Raw genomic sequence first — 16292 nt, 5'->3', positions numbered from 1 at the left:
ATTTTAATGCAATTTCTGATTGGAAAGAATTAGTGATTAGGAAGAACTAGCGTTTTGTGCAAAATGCCACATACATACATATTATTGACAATGAAAACTATGTGACATTTCTGAACACTGTCTAGCTAAATATAGTCTTGAGTAGAGCAGTGACCAGGCATGAGAGGGATAGAAGTCTAAGCACCTAAACAGTTCCAAATGACAGCATGAAGTAGTCACTGTCTTGAGAATGAAGGTGTGGGTGGTTGTCTTCTGCTCAGGGCAAATGTCTAGTCCATTTGCAATATTCCCAGCTCTGTACTGGAGAAAGCATTCTATCATTACTAGGAAATGCCCCAGCAAAACTTCAGAAATAACTGTTTCTTAATGAGCTAGATCATACTGGTTCAAATTCCTTCAAATGAATAGGCCAGTTTATTTTAGTCTTGAACATGAGCCCAACTACAATCTATACAAATTTTCATTTAATACATACTAAGTATCTTCCAGATAATAGCCTGAAATAATTTTTCAAGCACATGGTTATTACTTAGTCCAGATTCTAAAAGTACCTGGATATACCTCTAGTAAGCAATACTAAATATTTAATGTACACAATATGAACAAGAACAAACTAGTTCATGTAAGTACCTGAATAAGTAGCTGCTAATTGTAAAAAAAAAAAAAAAGTGGGGGGATTTTAAAATATGTAAACTCAGATTAATAAAAAATATTATTTTGGGCTGGAAAGATGGCTTAGTGGTTAAGCACTTGCCTGTGAAGCCTAAGGACCCCGGTTCAAGGCTTGATTCCCCAGGACCCACATTAGCCAGGTGCACAAGGGGGCACATGCGTCTGGAGTTCGTTTGCAGTGGTTAGAGGCCCTGGCATGCTCACCTCCCTCTCTCTCTCTATCTGCCTCTTTCTCTCTCTGTTGCACTCAAATAAATAAATTAATTAATTAAAAAATTAATAAAAAATATTTTATGAAATGTTTTGTATCTTGATTTATGAAAACTTCATGACATTCAGGTGAGAAAAAAAAAAGGAGACTAACAAACATGAAAATTCTAAAAGTCTAAAGTTTTGTGCCTAACTATCCTTCTAAGCAAAGAAAAATAGAAGTTTCAGAATTTTTGTGACAGAAAAAAAGAAACATTTATTCCTTAAAGACAATTATTTCTAATGTCAAGTCTCAGAGGACTGTACTGTAATGGAGAAATCTATGAAACACTTAACAATGCTCTTATACAATGTAGTGTATAAAAACTTTCCCAACATCCTACAAAGAATACAATGGGAATAATTCTTAGGGCCTCAAATTTAATAAGGTGAGGCTTAGTTATAGTAAGACCTCATGGATGCTCTAGGTCCTAACCACGGACTCTCTGAACTGCCTGATTTTATATGCTTTAATCCCCTCTACCAAATTGGTAATATCCCTTCAGCAGCAGTCAGACCACTTCTCACATTTACTCCTAACCTCATACAGGCTCAACAGTGAAAGAAACTGAACCTGTTTAGTTTTACTTCAGTTAGAAAATGAATCAAAAAAAGGGCTTAAGGAGTTATCACTGAATCAAACAAATTAAGAATATTTTTTTCTTTGCACATATAATCCATATAGACTTTGTTTTGTTTTGTTTTGTTTTTATTTTTTTTGAGGGAGGGTCTCCCAAGTCTAGTCTGACCTGAAATTCACTATGAAGTCCCAGAGTGGCCTTGAACTCATGGTGATCCTTGTACTTGTGCCTCCCAAGTGCTGGAATTAAAGGCGTGAGCCACCATACCCAGCTGACTTTATTTTTTAAAAGACATTATTTTTCAGGGCTGGATAGATAGCTTAGTGGTTAAGGCACTTGCCTGCAAAGCCTAAGGACCCAGGGTCAATTCTCCAGATCCCATGTAAGCCAGATGCACATGGTGGAGCATGTGTCTGGTTTGTATGCAGTAGCCAGAAGCCCTGGAGCACCCATTCTCACTCACGCTCTGTGTCTCCCTCTGTCTCAAATAAATAAATAATAATAATAATAATAAAGAATTTTTATTCTTTTGAACTTGGAACTATGAGCAGAAAATGGGGCATGAGTATCTGTTACAAGAGAGTTGCCTGTCCATCCACATTAACACAACTCACTGACCTTCCTTGTCTTTCTTTTCTTGGCTCTCTTCAGCTGCAGTTTTGTCTGCTCTGAAGAAAATCCTTGCACTGCTCAATGAGAAATACAGCAACTCAAATTCCTGCAGGAGTAAATAAAAGGAGAAAGACTTAGAGCAAAATATTAAAAATACCTGTACTTCGATCTCAAGTTTCTTATTTTAATTTTTTTGTTGTTTATTTATTTATTTGAGAGCAACAGAGAGAGAGAGAGAGAGAGAGAGAGAGAGAATGGGTGCGCCAGGGCTTCCAGCCACTGCAAACGAACTCCAGACGTGTGCGCCCCCTTGTGCATCTGGCTAACGTGGGTCCTGGGTAATTGAGCCTTGAACCGGGGTCCTTAGGCTTCACAGGCAAGTGCTTAACCACTAAGCCATCTCTCCAGCCCTCAAGTTTCTTATTTTAAAAGCTCTAGGGGAAGTCATTAATACAGAAAATGAAAAAATCCATCCTTTTTTTGATCAAGCTACCTCCAAATAACTATAATAAAATGTATTCTTTTTACCACTATTCATCACACTCATTAAGACAGGATTCCATATGGCTTCTGGTTTCTACACATCATGTGTAATGAACATGAAAACATAGGCCAAAGGATATTTGGTCCACTCTCCTTACCTGTAGATAGACATCTAGTCGCTTCTGAGTGAGGTTCATGGTTTGTAGCAGTTTTTCATCTTGACTCGTTGACTGAATATTTTGTTGCTTGGCAACTGCTCTTATCTCCTTGATGTATTTCTCTCTAACAGACTGGAACCAGTGAAGTGAATCAAATTCCTGATATTGATCCAAAAGCTTTAGGATATAGGCCACACCTATAACCATTAACAAAACCAAAGTTAAATTACAGTGTATCAGCAGTTGAGTCTCACTATATCAAAAACTACTACTGAGCTAACACTGGAATTAACACTTTCAAATCACATTTTATACTGGGCGTGGTGGTGCGTGACTTTAATCCCAGCATTCGGGAGGCAGAGGTAGGAGAATCACCGTGAGTTTGAGGCCACCCTGAAACTATATAGCAAAATTCAGGTCAGCCTGAGCTAGATTGAGACCTTACCTCAAAAAAAAAAAAAAAAAAAAAAATTACATTTTAGTTAAACACTCCTTTCCAAGTTTCTTAGCCAGAAATAAGTATGTAACACAACCACAAAAATCTGGAAAAACAGAGCTCCAAATTGAGAATAAAAACAGCTGGGCATGGTGACACAAGCCTTTAATCCCAGTGCTTGAGAGGCTAAGGGAGGGGATTACTGTGAGTTTGAGGCCAACTTGAGACTATATAGCAAATTCCAGGGCAGCTTGGGTTAGAGCAAAACCCTACCTCACAAAACAAACAAAAAAAGAGTACAAACTTACACTGATAAGCATAGCCAAAGTGTGACAGCTCCAGGGAAACCAGGAAAGTAAATGCAAGATGCTAAAACTATAAAATCACAGCAAAACCAAAACTTAAACAGTAGGTCAAACTAGGTAAGTGATAAGCAATACCAAAAGGATACTGATAGGAAAACAAGTATTTTCATTCAAACAGCCCTGTTTAGAAGCAAACGTGGGCAGGCTGGAGAAATGGCTCAGCGACTAAGGCACTTGCCTGCAAAGCCTAATGACCCAAGTTCAGTTCCCCAGTACCCAGGTAACTCCAGATGTACAAGGTGGCACTGCATCTACAGTTAGATTGCAGTGGTTGGAGGCTCTGGTGCACTCATTTTCTCTCTCTCTCTCTGCCTCTTTCTCTCTAATAAATAAATATATATATTTAAAAAAAAAAAAACAGTAAGGGGCTGGAGAGATGGCTTAGTGGTTAAGGCGTTTGCCTGCAAAGTCAAAGGACCTTGGTTCGATTCTCCAGGACCCACACAAGCCAGATGCACAAGGTGGCTCATGCATCTGCAGTGGCTGGAAGCCCTGGTGTGCCCATTCTCTCCCTCTCTCCCTCCCTCCCTCCCTCCCCCCCCTCTCTCTAATATCAAATGATGTCATTTGATCTTGTAAAAAAAAACAAAAATAACAGTAACACTGCTCATGAAAAATGAAAACTAAAGAACACATAAACCTGTTTTCAAGCAAATGCTTCTGGGAACTCACTTTAAAGTCAACATAGAGCTGGAGCGGATGGCTTAGCGGTTAAGGTGCTTGCCTGCAAAGCCAAAGGACTCAGGTTTGATTCCCCAGGACCCACGTTAGCCAGATGCACAAGGGAGTGCACACATCTGGAGTTTGTTTGCAGTGGCTGGAGTGCCCATTCTCTCCCTCCCCCTTCTTCCCTCGCCCCCCCACCCCTCTTTCTCTGTCAAATAAATAAGTAAAATAAAATTTGTTTTGTTTTGTTTTGTTTTTCGAGGTAAGGTCTTCACTCTAGCCCAGGCTGACCTGGAATTCACTATGGAGTCTCAGGGTGGCCTTGAACTCACAGTAATCCTCCTACCTCAGGGTGGCCTTGAACTCACGGTAATCCTCCTACCTCTGCCTCTCGAGTGCTGGGATTAAAGGCATGCGCCACCCCGTCTGGCTTTTAAAATAAAATAAATTTTGAAGTCAACATAAAACGAACTTAACACTTTGATGAAGCTTACCCATGGCAAAACCATCATCAGTAAAGGCAGCTCCAATTTTATTTTTTTTATTCAATTTTTCCTTGCAACTAATAGAATGCTCTACAAAGTTCAGAGTCTAAAAAGAGACAAGAAACAAGAGAAACAATTGAGCGAATCAAGTCTTCAAAATTAAGTTGCTGTAACAAACATTTCAAAACTTATAAACAGGTTGTTGAACATCTGCCTCAAATTGCTTCTAAACAAGGACACAACTCTATACAAGTGTCTCTTAATGGCTTTTCCTTCCAAGTCTTTTTTTTTTTTTAAACCAAAACCTTTTTTTTTTTTTTTTAATTTTTATTTATTTATTTGAGAGTGACAGACACAGAGAGAAAGACAGAGGGAGAGAGAGAGAATGGGCGTGCCAGGGCTTCCAGCCTCTGCAAACAAACTCCAGATGCGTGCGCCCCCTTGTGCATCTGGCTAACGTGGGACCTGGGGAACCGAGCCTCGAACTGGGGTCCTTAGGCTTCACAGGCAAGCGCTTAACCACTAAGCCATCTCTCCAGCCCTCCTTCCAAGTCTTTAAACATGAGCATTCTTCCCACTACCATTAGCTGCGCACAGGGCTCTCTACTAACTCATTTAGTGATGAGAACACTGAGCCTTGGGAGATGGCATGTCTTACCTAAAATAAGACATGAGGTCAATGTGGGAAACAGAAAATGGGTCCCTGTTACTTAAAAAGTGAGCCCTCTGCAACACAGCAAAGCAGCCCTTCTGCCTACACAATTCATCCTAAAGTACTATCCAGTTGTCCTTTGGCTAAATGGTGAATTTCTTACAAGAGAACTTCTCTTAAAAATTCAACTTTTCCATAATACTTTAACCAAATCATTCAAAAAAGCTTACTAGTAGTTGGCTTAGTGGTTAAGGCACTCTAAAATACCTAAATACTCACATTCAATTCCCTAGTACCCATGTAAGCCAGATGCACAAAAGAAGCTTACAATAATACTTATGATTAAAAAGATACCTATTACCATCTAGAGTTCACACTAAGCAACTACTATATTGTCAATGACAGAAATGATGTGTGACTGCACTGGTCAATCAGGAAAACTCCAGTTACATGTGACCACAGAATTCTTGACATGAGGTTAATGTAACTGAGGCTCAATTTTATTTTATAAAAATTCAATTAAAATGGCTATATGTGGGTACACATGAACAGCACAGCTCTACAGGAGTAGAGAGAGTACTGTTTGAAAAATGTGTGATAAGTATTTTAACAGCTTACCTTGGGGGGAAAAAAAAGGCTTCATTTATTGCCTATGAAATTTATTTCACAATCAAATATTCATGAAATCTTTATCAATTACCATTTAAATCTTCTTCTTTTTTTTTTTTTGAGGCAAGCTCAACAGACTAGCCTCTCTTTTAATGAGACAGAGAATTGGTGCACCAGAGCCTCCAGCCACTGCAACAGAACTCTAATAGCTCACTTATACTTATTTTATTTTCTGGAATTAGGTTGTAAATTTGAGCACAAAAATAGCATCTTATGTTTCTTTGTACTGCTCTTAAATCTATTTTGTAACTGAATTCTGGAGAAATCTAGACTCACTAAGCTCACCATGGTTTCACTGCCCTCTGCTGTGGCCTGACTATATACTGCCCTCCACATGAAAGAGGTATGGTAAGTACTTAGCCTGTTAGCTACAGTATTACCAAATAAAACATTCATTCACCTCCAGTGTGGATACTAGCCTAAGATGAAAAGATGATTATCAGATGAAAATGAACATATCTGCTACGTCAGTTAATGAAAAGTTAACAGTAGATGTACATAACAGAAAATACATGAAGAAATACATTACAACTAATTATTTCTTATAGGTGATAATGCTTATATAATATGCAAGTTGATGTGTTGGTTAACAAGGCAAAAATATGAAATTCTTTTTGGAAGCAGGCTCTCAAGTCCTTTAGGCTGATCAACGAACTCTCTGTGTAGCCTGGAACCTGAGAAACCTCATCTTTGCTGCCACTCCACCCTGAGTGTGGGGGGGTTTACAAGGGTCTGTTACCACATCTGGTTGATGCAGTGCTGGAGACTGAATCCAGGTCCCATCAACTGATCAAAGTTAAATGTAATAAAAAGCTACAGCTTAAAAAAAAAAAAACAAAGCTACATCTACAGGTGATATTTAGATTTCAGTGCTATCCACTTACAAATTTTATATTTATTTATTTATATATGTGTGTGGGGGTGCACTGTCACTAAATGAACACAGGTGCTTGCACTGCTTTTTGCATCCGGCTTATATAGGTAGCATGGGAATTGAACCCAGGCCTGCAAGCTTTGTAAGCAAGCACCTTTAACCACTAAGTTGTCTTCCTAGCCCTTCACTTACAAATCTTAATGAAAACTTTACTACAGAAATCTTTAGGGAAAAGTAACCCTTGTTGTTAATATATTGCTCTTAAAATCCTTAGCTCCAGGCTGGAGAGATGGCTTAGTGGTTAAGTGCTTGCCTGTGAAGTCTAAGGACCCCAGTTCAAGGCTCAATTCCCCAGGACCCACATAAGCCAGATGCACAAGGGGGTGCACGCATCTGGAGTTCGTTTGCAGTGGCTGGAGGCCCTGGCGTGCCCGTTCTCTCCCTCTCTCTCTCTCTCTCCCTCCCTCCCTCCCTCCCTCCCTTTTTCTGTCTGTCGCTCTTAAAATAAATAAATAAAAATCAACAAAAAAAATTTTTCAATCCTTAGCTCCATCTTCCCCACTGAACAACTGCTTTAATAATGTAATTTTTGTTAGCTTGAGCTATTTGTAGATAGCAACTACTAAATTAGAGATGAAAATATATATTTTAGGAGAAGGCACTAAAAATTTATTCTAGGTGTTAGTACTTACTACCTAACAGATGGAACTTATGGCCATAAAAAAAGGCTTTTAGAAGTATGTTGGAATAAACTTCATATTATAGTAGAGTTAGTCTACATTAAGAACTTAAAATGATTACACAGTATAAATCTGCCAAAAGAGTCTATGCTATATAGATACTGACATCCACCCAAGGAACCTTAAAACACGAGTTCTCTGGCAATTAAATAAAAACGTATTAACTATAAGTCTTCTTCTTCTTCATAGTTAATGAGACAGAGACAGGCGATCCATAGGGCAAACTGGCTAGCTAAACCAGTAAAATCAGCAAGCCCCAGGTTTAAGTGAGAAGCCCTGCCTTCAGTGTTAAGAAGACACCTGGTGTTAACCTCTGGCCTCCACTGTGCATACTCACACCACCTAACCACACACAGGTGTATCCACACACACTGCACACACACACAAAAAATTATTTCAGATTCTGAAAATACTCACTAAAGGAGGTACAATGATATAGAAATTTCGTAGATGTATATTCTTTGGTCTTCGAAATTCAGGAGCAAAAACATCCACAAGCATTTTGAAATACTCAGTACCTTCAGCAGAATTCCGAGTATGATCACTGAGGACTGAGTCCAAATGCCTAAAAAACAAACAAACTAGACTTTGGTTCCTTTTTCAAAGGGTATAGCTTTGAAAAAATATTTATTTATTTGAGAGACAGGGAGAGGATAGTATATGGACATGCCATGGCCACCTGCAGCTGCAAACAAACTCCAGACATGTGCCATTTTGTGCATCTGGCTTAACGTGGGTACTAAGTAATCAAACCCAGGTTGTCAGGCTTTGAAAACAAGTGCCTTTACCTGCTGAGCCATTTGTCCAGCACAAAAAGTATAGCTTTTTAAAAAAATCCATCTGTCATTAGGTAAGATAATCCAAGCAAGTGCCTTTAATCATTGGGCCATTTCTCTAGCTCCTAGGTTAGATAATCCAAACCAGGGAACATTATAAAATTAGTATGTAAATTTCCTTCAAATTCACAATGAGTTCTTTTTCCTATGGGCAGAAATTGGTTAGTATTACTTAATTAACTTAGCTCTTGCAGTATCCTGGGAAATTAAATAACAGAATGTACCTTTTCCCACAATGAGCTCTGGAAAACCTCAGCTTACTTAAATATATTCTGATTCATGTTAAGTCTTTTCCTCAGTGCTGTTTTTGCATCTGCTTCCTCTCAAATCTAGACCTCTAACCCTTCCTTACAATCTTCAGAAGCATTAGCTGCTCTTGCTTCTGGAACTCTCCTGAATAACTACTACCACTTTCAAACCATTATAAAAACCCCTCCTATGAGACTCACACAATCCACCTATAGAGATGCTCTTCAACCTGTGGCAGGATAAACCCATGGTAAGTTGAAAATAAAGATTAATGCGCCTAAGATACTGAGCATCATCTCGTAACAACAGCGGATGTTCCAGAGTACCAGTTTTTTCCCTCCTGGATCTCCAGTCTGCTACTTGCTGCCACTGCTCAGCATGGCAGAGAGGATTATAGGGCATATTCCTTCTTGAAAAAAGATCTAAATTCAAAGTACCGTTTCTACTAAATGCCATTTTCATAGCACCATGAAGTGTTGATTATAATTTAAAAATGGTAAGATAAGCCATTATAAGGGACCATCTGTATATTCATCAATTCTGCCTTGAAAGCAGGAATTTACAAATCTTTTAGGCACAGTTCTAATTTATTATCTACAACTAGGATGCCTCCTCCAGTTCTCCACAGTCTCTGTGGATAATATATTCATTATTATGAACCCATACTTCTCAATTTCAACTGCCATGACTTTTGTTTTTTTTTGTTGTTGTTGTTTTTCGAGGTAGGGTCTCGCTGTAGCTCAGGCTGACCTGGAATCACTATGTAGTCTCAGGGTGGCCTCAAACTCAAGGCGATCCTCCTACCTCTTCCTACCTCTGCTTCCCCGAGTGCTGGGATTAAAGGCATGTGACACCATGCCTGGCTTACCATGACCTCCTCTTAATGTCAACCACTTATTATTTTGCACAAATCTGGACCTTAAAATCAACAGTTAGTTTCACCAAAAGATCAAGAAAAGACAACATCCTACTCTTTCTTAGACTGCGTCAAAATATTTTTTAAATGGTCACCAATTTTGGTGAAAATGGCATAATTCAACACGAGGTAAATATCCAATTCTCTTTGAAAGCCCAGCCACAAATTATTTTAATTCTTCACTTAGCATGAAATCTATTGAGAACTAAGGCTCTCCCTACTGCTGAAGACACACATACTTGGGCTGCAGGTCACTGAGAAATCAAGCTTGAGCTGAGCTAGAAGCCCCTTCCCTGTTGACTAGCTACCAGGATCTAGAAAGAGCTATGGAGCTTGTTGGGGGTGGGGGGGAAGGCGTCATTAACAGTCTTAAGGAGTGGACCCTGCAAGTTTTACAGCTGGCCAGGCAGGCCAAATGTACCAACTGGTACAGTAGTGGCATGTCTGTTATGGGGAAAACCAACTCATCTCTAACTGGATTTGAGGCCTGTTCCATGGGAAGAAAGTTTTGCCTAATACTGAAAACTTAATTAAAAGCTTATGACTGGGAACTGGGTGTAGTGGTGCACGCCTACAATACCAACACTCGGGGAGGCAGAGGTAGGAGGATCACCATGAGTTTGAAAATACCCTGAGACTACATAGTGAATTCCAGATCAGCCTGGGCTAGAGCAAGACCCTCCCTTGAAAAACCAAGGGGGGGGGGGGGGAGGAAGCTTATGACTGGGGAGTTATAAATCACAGGGAAAAACTACTACTGTTATCTGGCTAAATGGATATATTATGCCCACCAAACAACCCTCTAACTACTTGTATGTTTATTCCTATTTATCAATGTTACTCTCACTTTTGTTTAGAGAAGCTTATCTTTTCAGATGGTGGTGACCACTGGAGTGACTCAAAACTCACCAAAATGCTGAGAAGAAGTAACAGTGAAGTGGTCAGCACTAACTAAGACATCACTATCACAACCTCCAAGGCTCAGTCCCAGCTGGTGTATTTCAAGGTTCAATAGCCATCAAGGTGGAGGTAGATTCTGCATTGAATGACACTGCCTCAGATGACATAAAACACTGGCATCCTAGAGAGTGCTGGTGAGTAGAAATATTTTAACAGTAAAAAGGACCAGGTAAAATTAGTTTTCTAGATAAGATACTTGGTACTTGTTTTCTATACTAAATTCTCAAGATCATTTGCCTGGACCAGCAATATTGCAGGTGCTGTATGTCATACATTCTAGTATGACTGGTGGCTGCCCACATAAGAAGGCATGTTCTAGAAGAACACTTTTTGGTGGTTAGAAAGGTCTTAGAATACTGGAGTCTTTAAAAACAATGTCTAATTCATAAATTCAAACTATAATTTGTATAATAAAAACACTCATATAAATTACATATACTTATATGCATATATAAATTCCGTATTACTTTCCAGTCTACTATTCTATATAAACACAGTTTTGGGGCTGGAGAGATGGCTTAGCAGTTAAGGCACTTGTCTGCGAAGCCTAAGGACTTATGTTCAACTCGTTGGGTCCCACATAAGCCAGACGCAAAGTGACACAGCACACAGTGTCGCACATGCACACAAGGAGTACATGCACCTGCAATGCAATTGCAGTGGCTGGAGGCCCTGTGCACCAATTGTTTCTCACTCTCGCATTAAAAAAAAAAAGAAGCATTCTGTTGGGCTTGTCTCAAAAAGAAAAAATTCTTTGAACTTTCAAATTCAGGGCTGGAGAGATGGCTTAGTGGTTAAGGCACTTGCCTGAAAAGCCTAAGAACTCATGTTTGAATCTCCAGGTCCCACATAGCCAGACACACAGTGATACAAATGTTCAATGTCGCACATGTGCACATGGGGACTCATGCGTCTGGAGTTTGTTTGCAACAGCTGAAAGCCTTGGCATGCCCATTCTCTCTCTCTCTGCCTCTCTCTTTCTAATAAATAAAACAAAAATTAAAAGTAAATAAAAAATAAACTTCCAAATTCAGATTATTTCAAAACTAGATTACCTTGCTGCTTTTAATGTTTCTTCTGAAAGACCTTCTTCTTTTACTAGTTCTTCAAAGTTGACAATATCTTCAAGATCAGGCACAAATCTATATGAGTTTGGGAAAGAATTTAATAAAGTAAAACATCTGCAACTGACACAGATGGAAAAGTGGTACTAGAGGACTCAAAATTTTCAACTATGTAAGAAAAACCTTGTCCTTCCATAATACCACCACTTTAATTTTAGATAGTGATCACACTTTAATCCTTGAAATTATGCAATCTTTAACTTTACTCATAAACCATGCTGATAAATTAGGTACAACCTTAAGGGAAATAGATATTTCCAAAAGTAGAATGCACTCAAAATTCAACAAGAAAAGTTTAAACAGTAGGCTTACTATTTTCTTCATTAGGAAGAAAACAGGCTCCTAGTGGCAGCGGGCTGGCAGTAGGAGGAGTAAGGCATTGTACAAGAGCATGCACCTTCTCAACAGTACCACAACAGAGATAAACTGCATGACCTTAGATGGCATAAAGAAGGTATAAATGATGTTTGCGTTCATACCTAATGGCATTGCTGCTACAATGAAGACCACCAGATCTTATCATTCTTATATAGCCCATAGCATTACCTTTAAAATCACACAAAAAAGCAGGTTTTTAGATAAACAATTATAAGAAACAGGAAAGGAACATAGTAGCCAATTGTAAAGTTTCTGCTCCTAACTACCAAAATATTTTGCTAAATTTTAATTAATTCCTAACCTACAAAAAGCAACACTTACAGACTTCTGCATTTAAAATACACAGATTATATATATACATGCACATTAAATATTTTACAATAAATGTAATTCTTTAATTAACAAACTCATTAAATACTAACCTTGGGGCTGGAGAAACTGCTCAGTGTTAAGTCTCTTGCCCATAAAGCCTAACAACCCAAGTTCAATTCCCCAGTACCCACTTAAAGCGGTGCATGCGTCTGGAGTTCTTTGCAGTCCCTAAAGGCCCTGGTGTGCCCACTCTCATTCATTCTCTCTCTCTGTGGTGATGCATGCCTTTAATTCTAGCACTTGGGAGGCAGAGGTAGGAGTATTACTTTAAAGTTTGAGGCCACCCTAAGACTACATTGTGAATTCCAGGTCAGCCAAGGCTACAACAAAAATCTACCTTGAAAATAACAAAACAAAAATGCTAGCCTTATTAAATGACCAAACATTTTCAAATTACAATTTTAAGAATTTCTCTTCTCTCACCCTTAAAACAGCCTCCTGCTGTTCCTGCCTGCCTTCCTCACACAGTTTAAAGTTAAATTTAAAAAAATCTTTTTTATCTTTTTACTTGATGCCTCCAACATTCATCCCGCCAGCCTGGATTCTATACTTTTTTTTTTTTTTTTTTTTTTGGTTTTTCAAGGTAGGGTTTCACTCAAGGTCAGGCTGACCTGGAATTCACTATGTAGTCTCAGGGTGGCCTCGAAGTCATGGCTATCCTCCTATCTCTACTTGTAGACTGCTAGTATTAAAGGCATGTGCCACAATGCCAAATTGATCTCTAGACTTTTATCCAGTACTCATAACCTACATATCTAAGAAGAATTCAAATTTTAATTATATCTAAGTCAAACTCAAGATCTTTACCTCGACTGTATCTCAGGTAATTCTATCCTTCCAGTTGCTGGGGAAGAGGGCTTTGAGTCATCCCTGACTCTTCTTTTTTTAGCCTTGAAGTAGCCTCCCTCTCCCCTCTCTCATTCACTCACTCACTCTCTCTCTCTCTCTCTCTCTGAACATGGAGCTGCCATTGTCCATCAGACTGGTCAACCAGTGTTTCAGTCAGGTTTACATTGCTGACAGAAATCACCCAACCAAGAGCAGTTTGTGGGGGGAAAAAGGTTTATTTTTGGCTTATAGACTTGAGGGGAAGCTCCACAGTGGCAGGGAAAACAATGGCATGAGCAGAGGGTGGACATCACCTCCTCACCAACATCAGGTGGGCAACAGGAACAGGAGAGTGTGCCAAACACAGGCATGGGGACACTGGCTATAACACCCATAAGCCCACCCCCAACAATGCACTGCCTCCAGGAGGCGTTAATTCCTAAATCGCCATCAGCTGGGAACCTAGCATTCAGAACACCTAAGTTTATGGGGAACACCTGAATCAAACTACCACAATCAGTGAGCCCCCAATTTTCATCTTTGTCCTCAACAAGACTGGAGTTACAGATACGCGCAGCCACACCCAGCCTTTTACATGGGTGCTGGGTATAGACACTCAGACACTCATGCTTGTGCAGCAAGTGTGCTTACCTACTGCTGACTCCTTTCTTTCTACCGCAGTTCACATCTAATCAGTGAATAAATTGCATAGGCTCTGTCTTGAAAATACAGCTAGAATCTATAACCTCATTTCACTACCCTCACAGTGATCCCCTCATCCAGACCACACCTTGAAATTACAGCTACAACCCAATCTCTTCTCAGTGCCCTCACAGTGATCCCCATATACAAACCACATCTTGCCTATATCACTGCACACCTTGCCTATATCAACCCCCAATCTTTTATCAACCTAGCAGCAGGTGATCCTTCAAACTAAGTTATGGCATATATTACCTTTTCTGAAAACTATACAACAGTTCCAACTCAGAAGAAACCCACTCCTTATGTGGTCATTGTATGATCCTCCTACTGACCCTGACTGCCATTCCATTTTGTGCCCTACCACTCAAATCTTTACTAACTCCATTCCTACCGCATTCCAGAAGATTCCTCAAAAATGTTAAGGAATGGAGCTGGAGAGATGGCTTAGCAGTTAAGGCACTTGCCTGCAAAACTTAAGGATGCAGGTTTGATTCCCTAGTACCCACATAAGCCAGATGGACAAGATGGAGTATGCGTCAAGGTCATTTGCAGTGGCTAGAAGCCCTAGCATGTCCAATCTCTCCATATATCTTCCTCTTTCTGTCTCTCAAATAAGTATTTTAAAAATTTTATTAAAATGCTCTGTCTGGCATATTCTCTGTTTGCCTCTCCCCCACTGAGGGCTGTTCACTGTTTCATCCCTAGAGTCAATGTGTACTGGTACACAGTAGGAATTCAATATATAATTGAACTGAACATAAAAAAAAGAAAGAAGCATGGGATGGACAGATGGCTTAGTGGTTAAGGAGCTTGCCTGCAAAGCCAAAGGACACAGGTTCCATTCCTCAGGACCCACATAAGACAGATGCACAAGTTAGTGCATCTGGAGTTCGTTTGCAGCTGCTGGAGGCCCTGGTGCACTAGTTCTCTTTTTCTCTCTCTCATATAAAAAGAAGAATACGTATTGCATGTGGCACACATGATCATTTCGGGGTAAATATGCAGAGAGGTCAGAGTATGATCTCAGAGGTTGGTCCTTGCCTTCACCTATTTTGAGGTAGGGTCTCAAGTTCACCAGTGTCACTGCTGTCGGCTGCAGGCACTCTTGTGTCTCGCCATTGGAGTGCTGGGGCCTCAGAGGTGCACGTAACACTGCTGCAGCCAGCTCTCAAAAGCCTGGGGTTCCAAACTCAGGTACTCATGCTCAGGTAGCAAGTGCTTTACACACTGTCTCCCCAGGCCCAAGAGAGTAAGAAGCAAAAATAAAATTAAAAGTAGAGAGGGCTGAAGAGATGGCTCAGAGGCTAAGGCACTGCCTGCAAAGCCTAAGGACCCAGGTTTGACTCTCCAGAACCCACAAAAGCCAAGGCGACACATGCGCAGAAGGTGGAATGCATGTCGAGTTCAATTGCAGTGGCTAGAGGCCCTGGCATGCCAATTCTCTCTCTTTCTCCCTCCCTCCCTCCCTCCTTCCATCCCTCCCCCCCCCCTCTATCACACACACACACACACACAGACACCTGCTCTTTCTCAAAAACATAAAGAGAATAAGAAATAAAATGTTCAAATAATAAAAAAAAGTTCCAAGTTGTGGTGATAATCCAGGTAACATTAGATGGTATACCAAAGAATATGTAACATTTATGTCAGTTTTCATGTATTTTAGTTGGTGTTAGGGGAAAACTAACATACTAAAGCCCACAACTGAACAAATATTATTTCTTAGGATAAATTTTTTTCTTTTGGAGTTTTTCAAGGCAGGGTGTTCACACTAGCCCAGAGTGACCTGGAAGTCACTCATTCTATAAACTTGGGCTGGCCTTAAGCTCACAGCAATCCTACTTCAGCCTCCCAAAGGCTGAAACTAAAAGCATGCACCACCATGCCCAGCTCAAAATTGTATTTTCACAAAATATTTCAAAATGAAATAAGTAGCAGTGTTAGCAGTATTTCTGAGGCAAAAACTCTACTAAAATAAAGTCCAAGAAACACTACTTTAAAAGGACAGCTCTCTTAATATAAAGTCCCCAGACTCCAGAACCTAGAACTCTATGTATGCACACACATATGCTTATAAGTTCTGAGGGAATGAGGGAAATTAACATAGAATTTTCAACAGATTCTCAAAAAAAAGTTGGCTCCTTGAAGGCAACAGTGCTTTTTGACAATGTCTTGTGTTCAGGGGGTTAAGGTTAAAGTTTACCAAAGGAAGATTCTCCATGTTCTTCTGCTAAAACATAACAGAAACATCTAATATGCAAATCCAGTATCTAGAAAACTGA

At 39.8% G+C, this 16292-nt stretch overlaps 1 protein-coding gene across 3 annotated transcripts in view; it reads right to left on the bottom strand.

Moving 5' to 3' along the window:
* Positions 1–16292, bottom strand: part of Washc4 (WASH complex subunit 4) — a 69671-nt gene that overhangs the window by 2465 nt on the left and 50914 nt on the right. For 2 of the 3 annotated variants that reach the window (XM_045152405.1, XM_045152406.1), the window contains 6 exons: positions 12207–12273; positions 11659–11745; positions 8060–8207; positions 4717–4813; positions 2756–2952; positions 2121–2220 (listed from right to left, as the gene is read on the bottom strand). In XM_045152405.1, coding sequence (XP_045008340.1) covers positions 2121–2220; positions 2756–2952; positions 4717–4813; positions 8060–8207; positions 11659–11745; positions 12207–12273 — 696 coding nt within the window. Of the gene's footprint in view, positions 1–2120; positions 2221–2755; positions 2953–4716; positions 4814–8059; positions 8208–10610; positions 10735–11658; positions 11746–12206; positions 12274–16292 lie in introns of those variants that run through there. The other variant, XM_045152407.1, reaches the window with a different exon arrangement.

This window comes from Jaculus jaculus, chromosome 6 (genome assembly GCF_020740685.1).
Source record: "Jaculus jaculus isolate mJacJac1 chromosome 6, mJacJac1.mat.Y.cur, whole genome shotgun sequence".
Taxonomy (NCBI): Eukaryota; Metazoa; Chordata; class Mammalia; order Rodentia; family Dipodidae; genus Jaculus; species Jaculus jaculus.
This window is presented reverse-complemented; position numbering and strand designations above follow the sequence as displayed.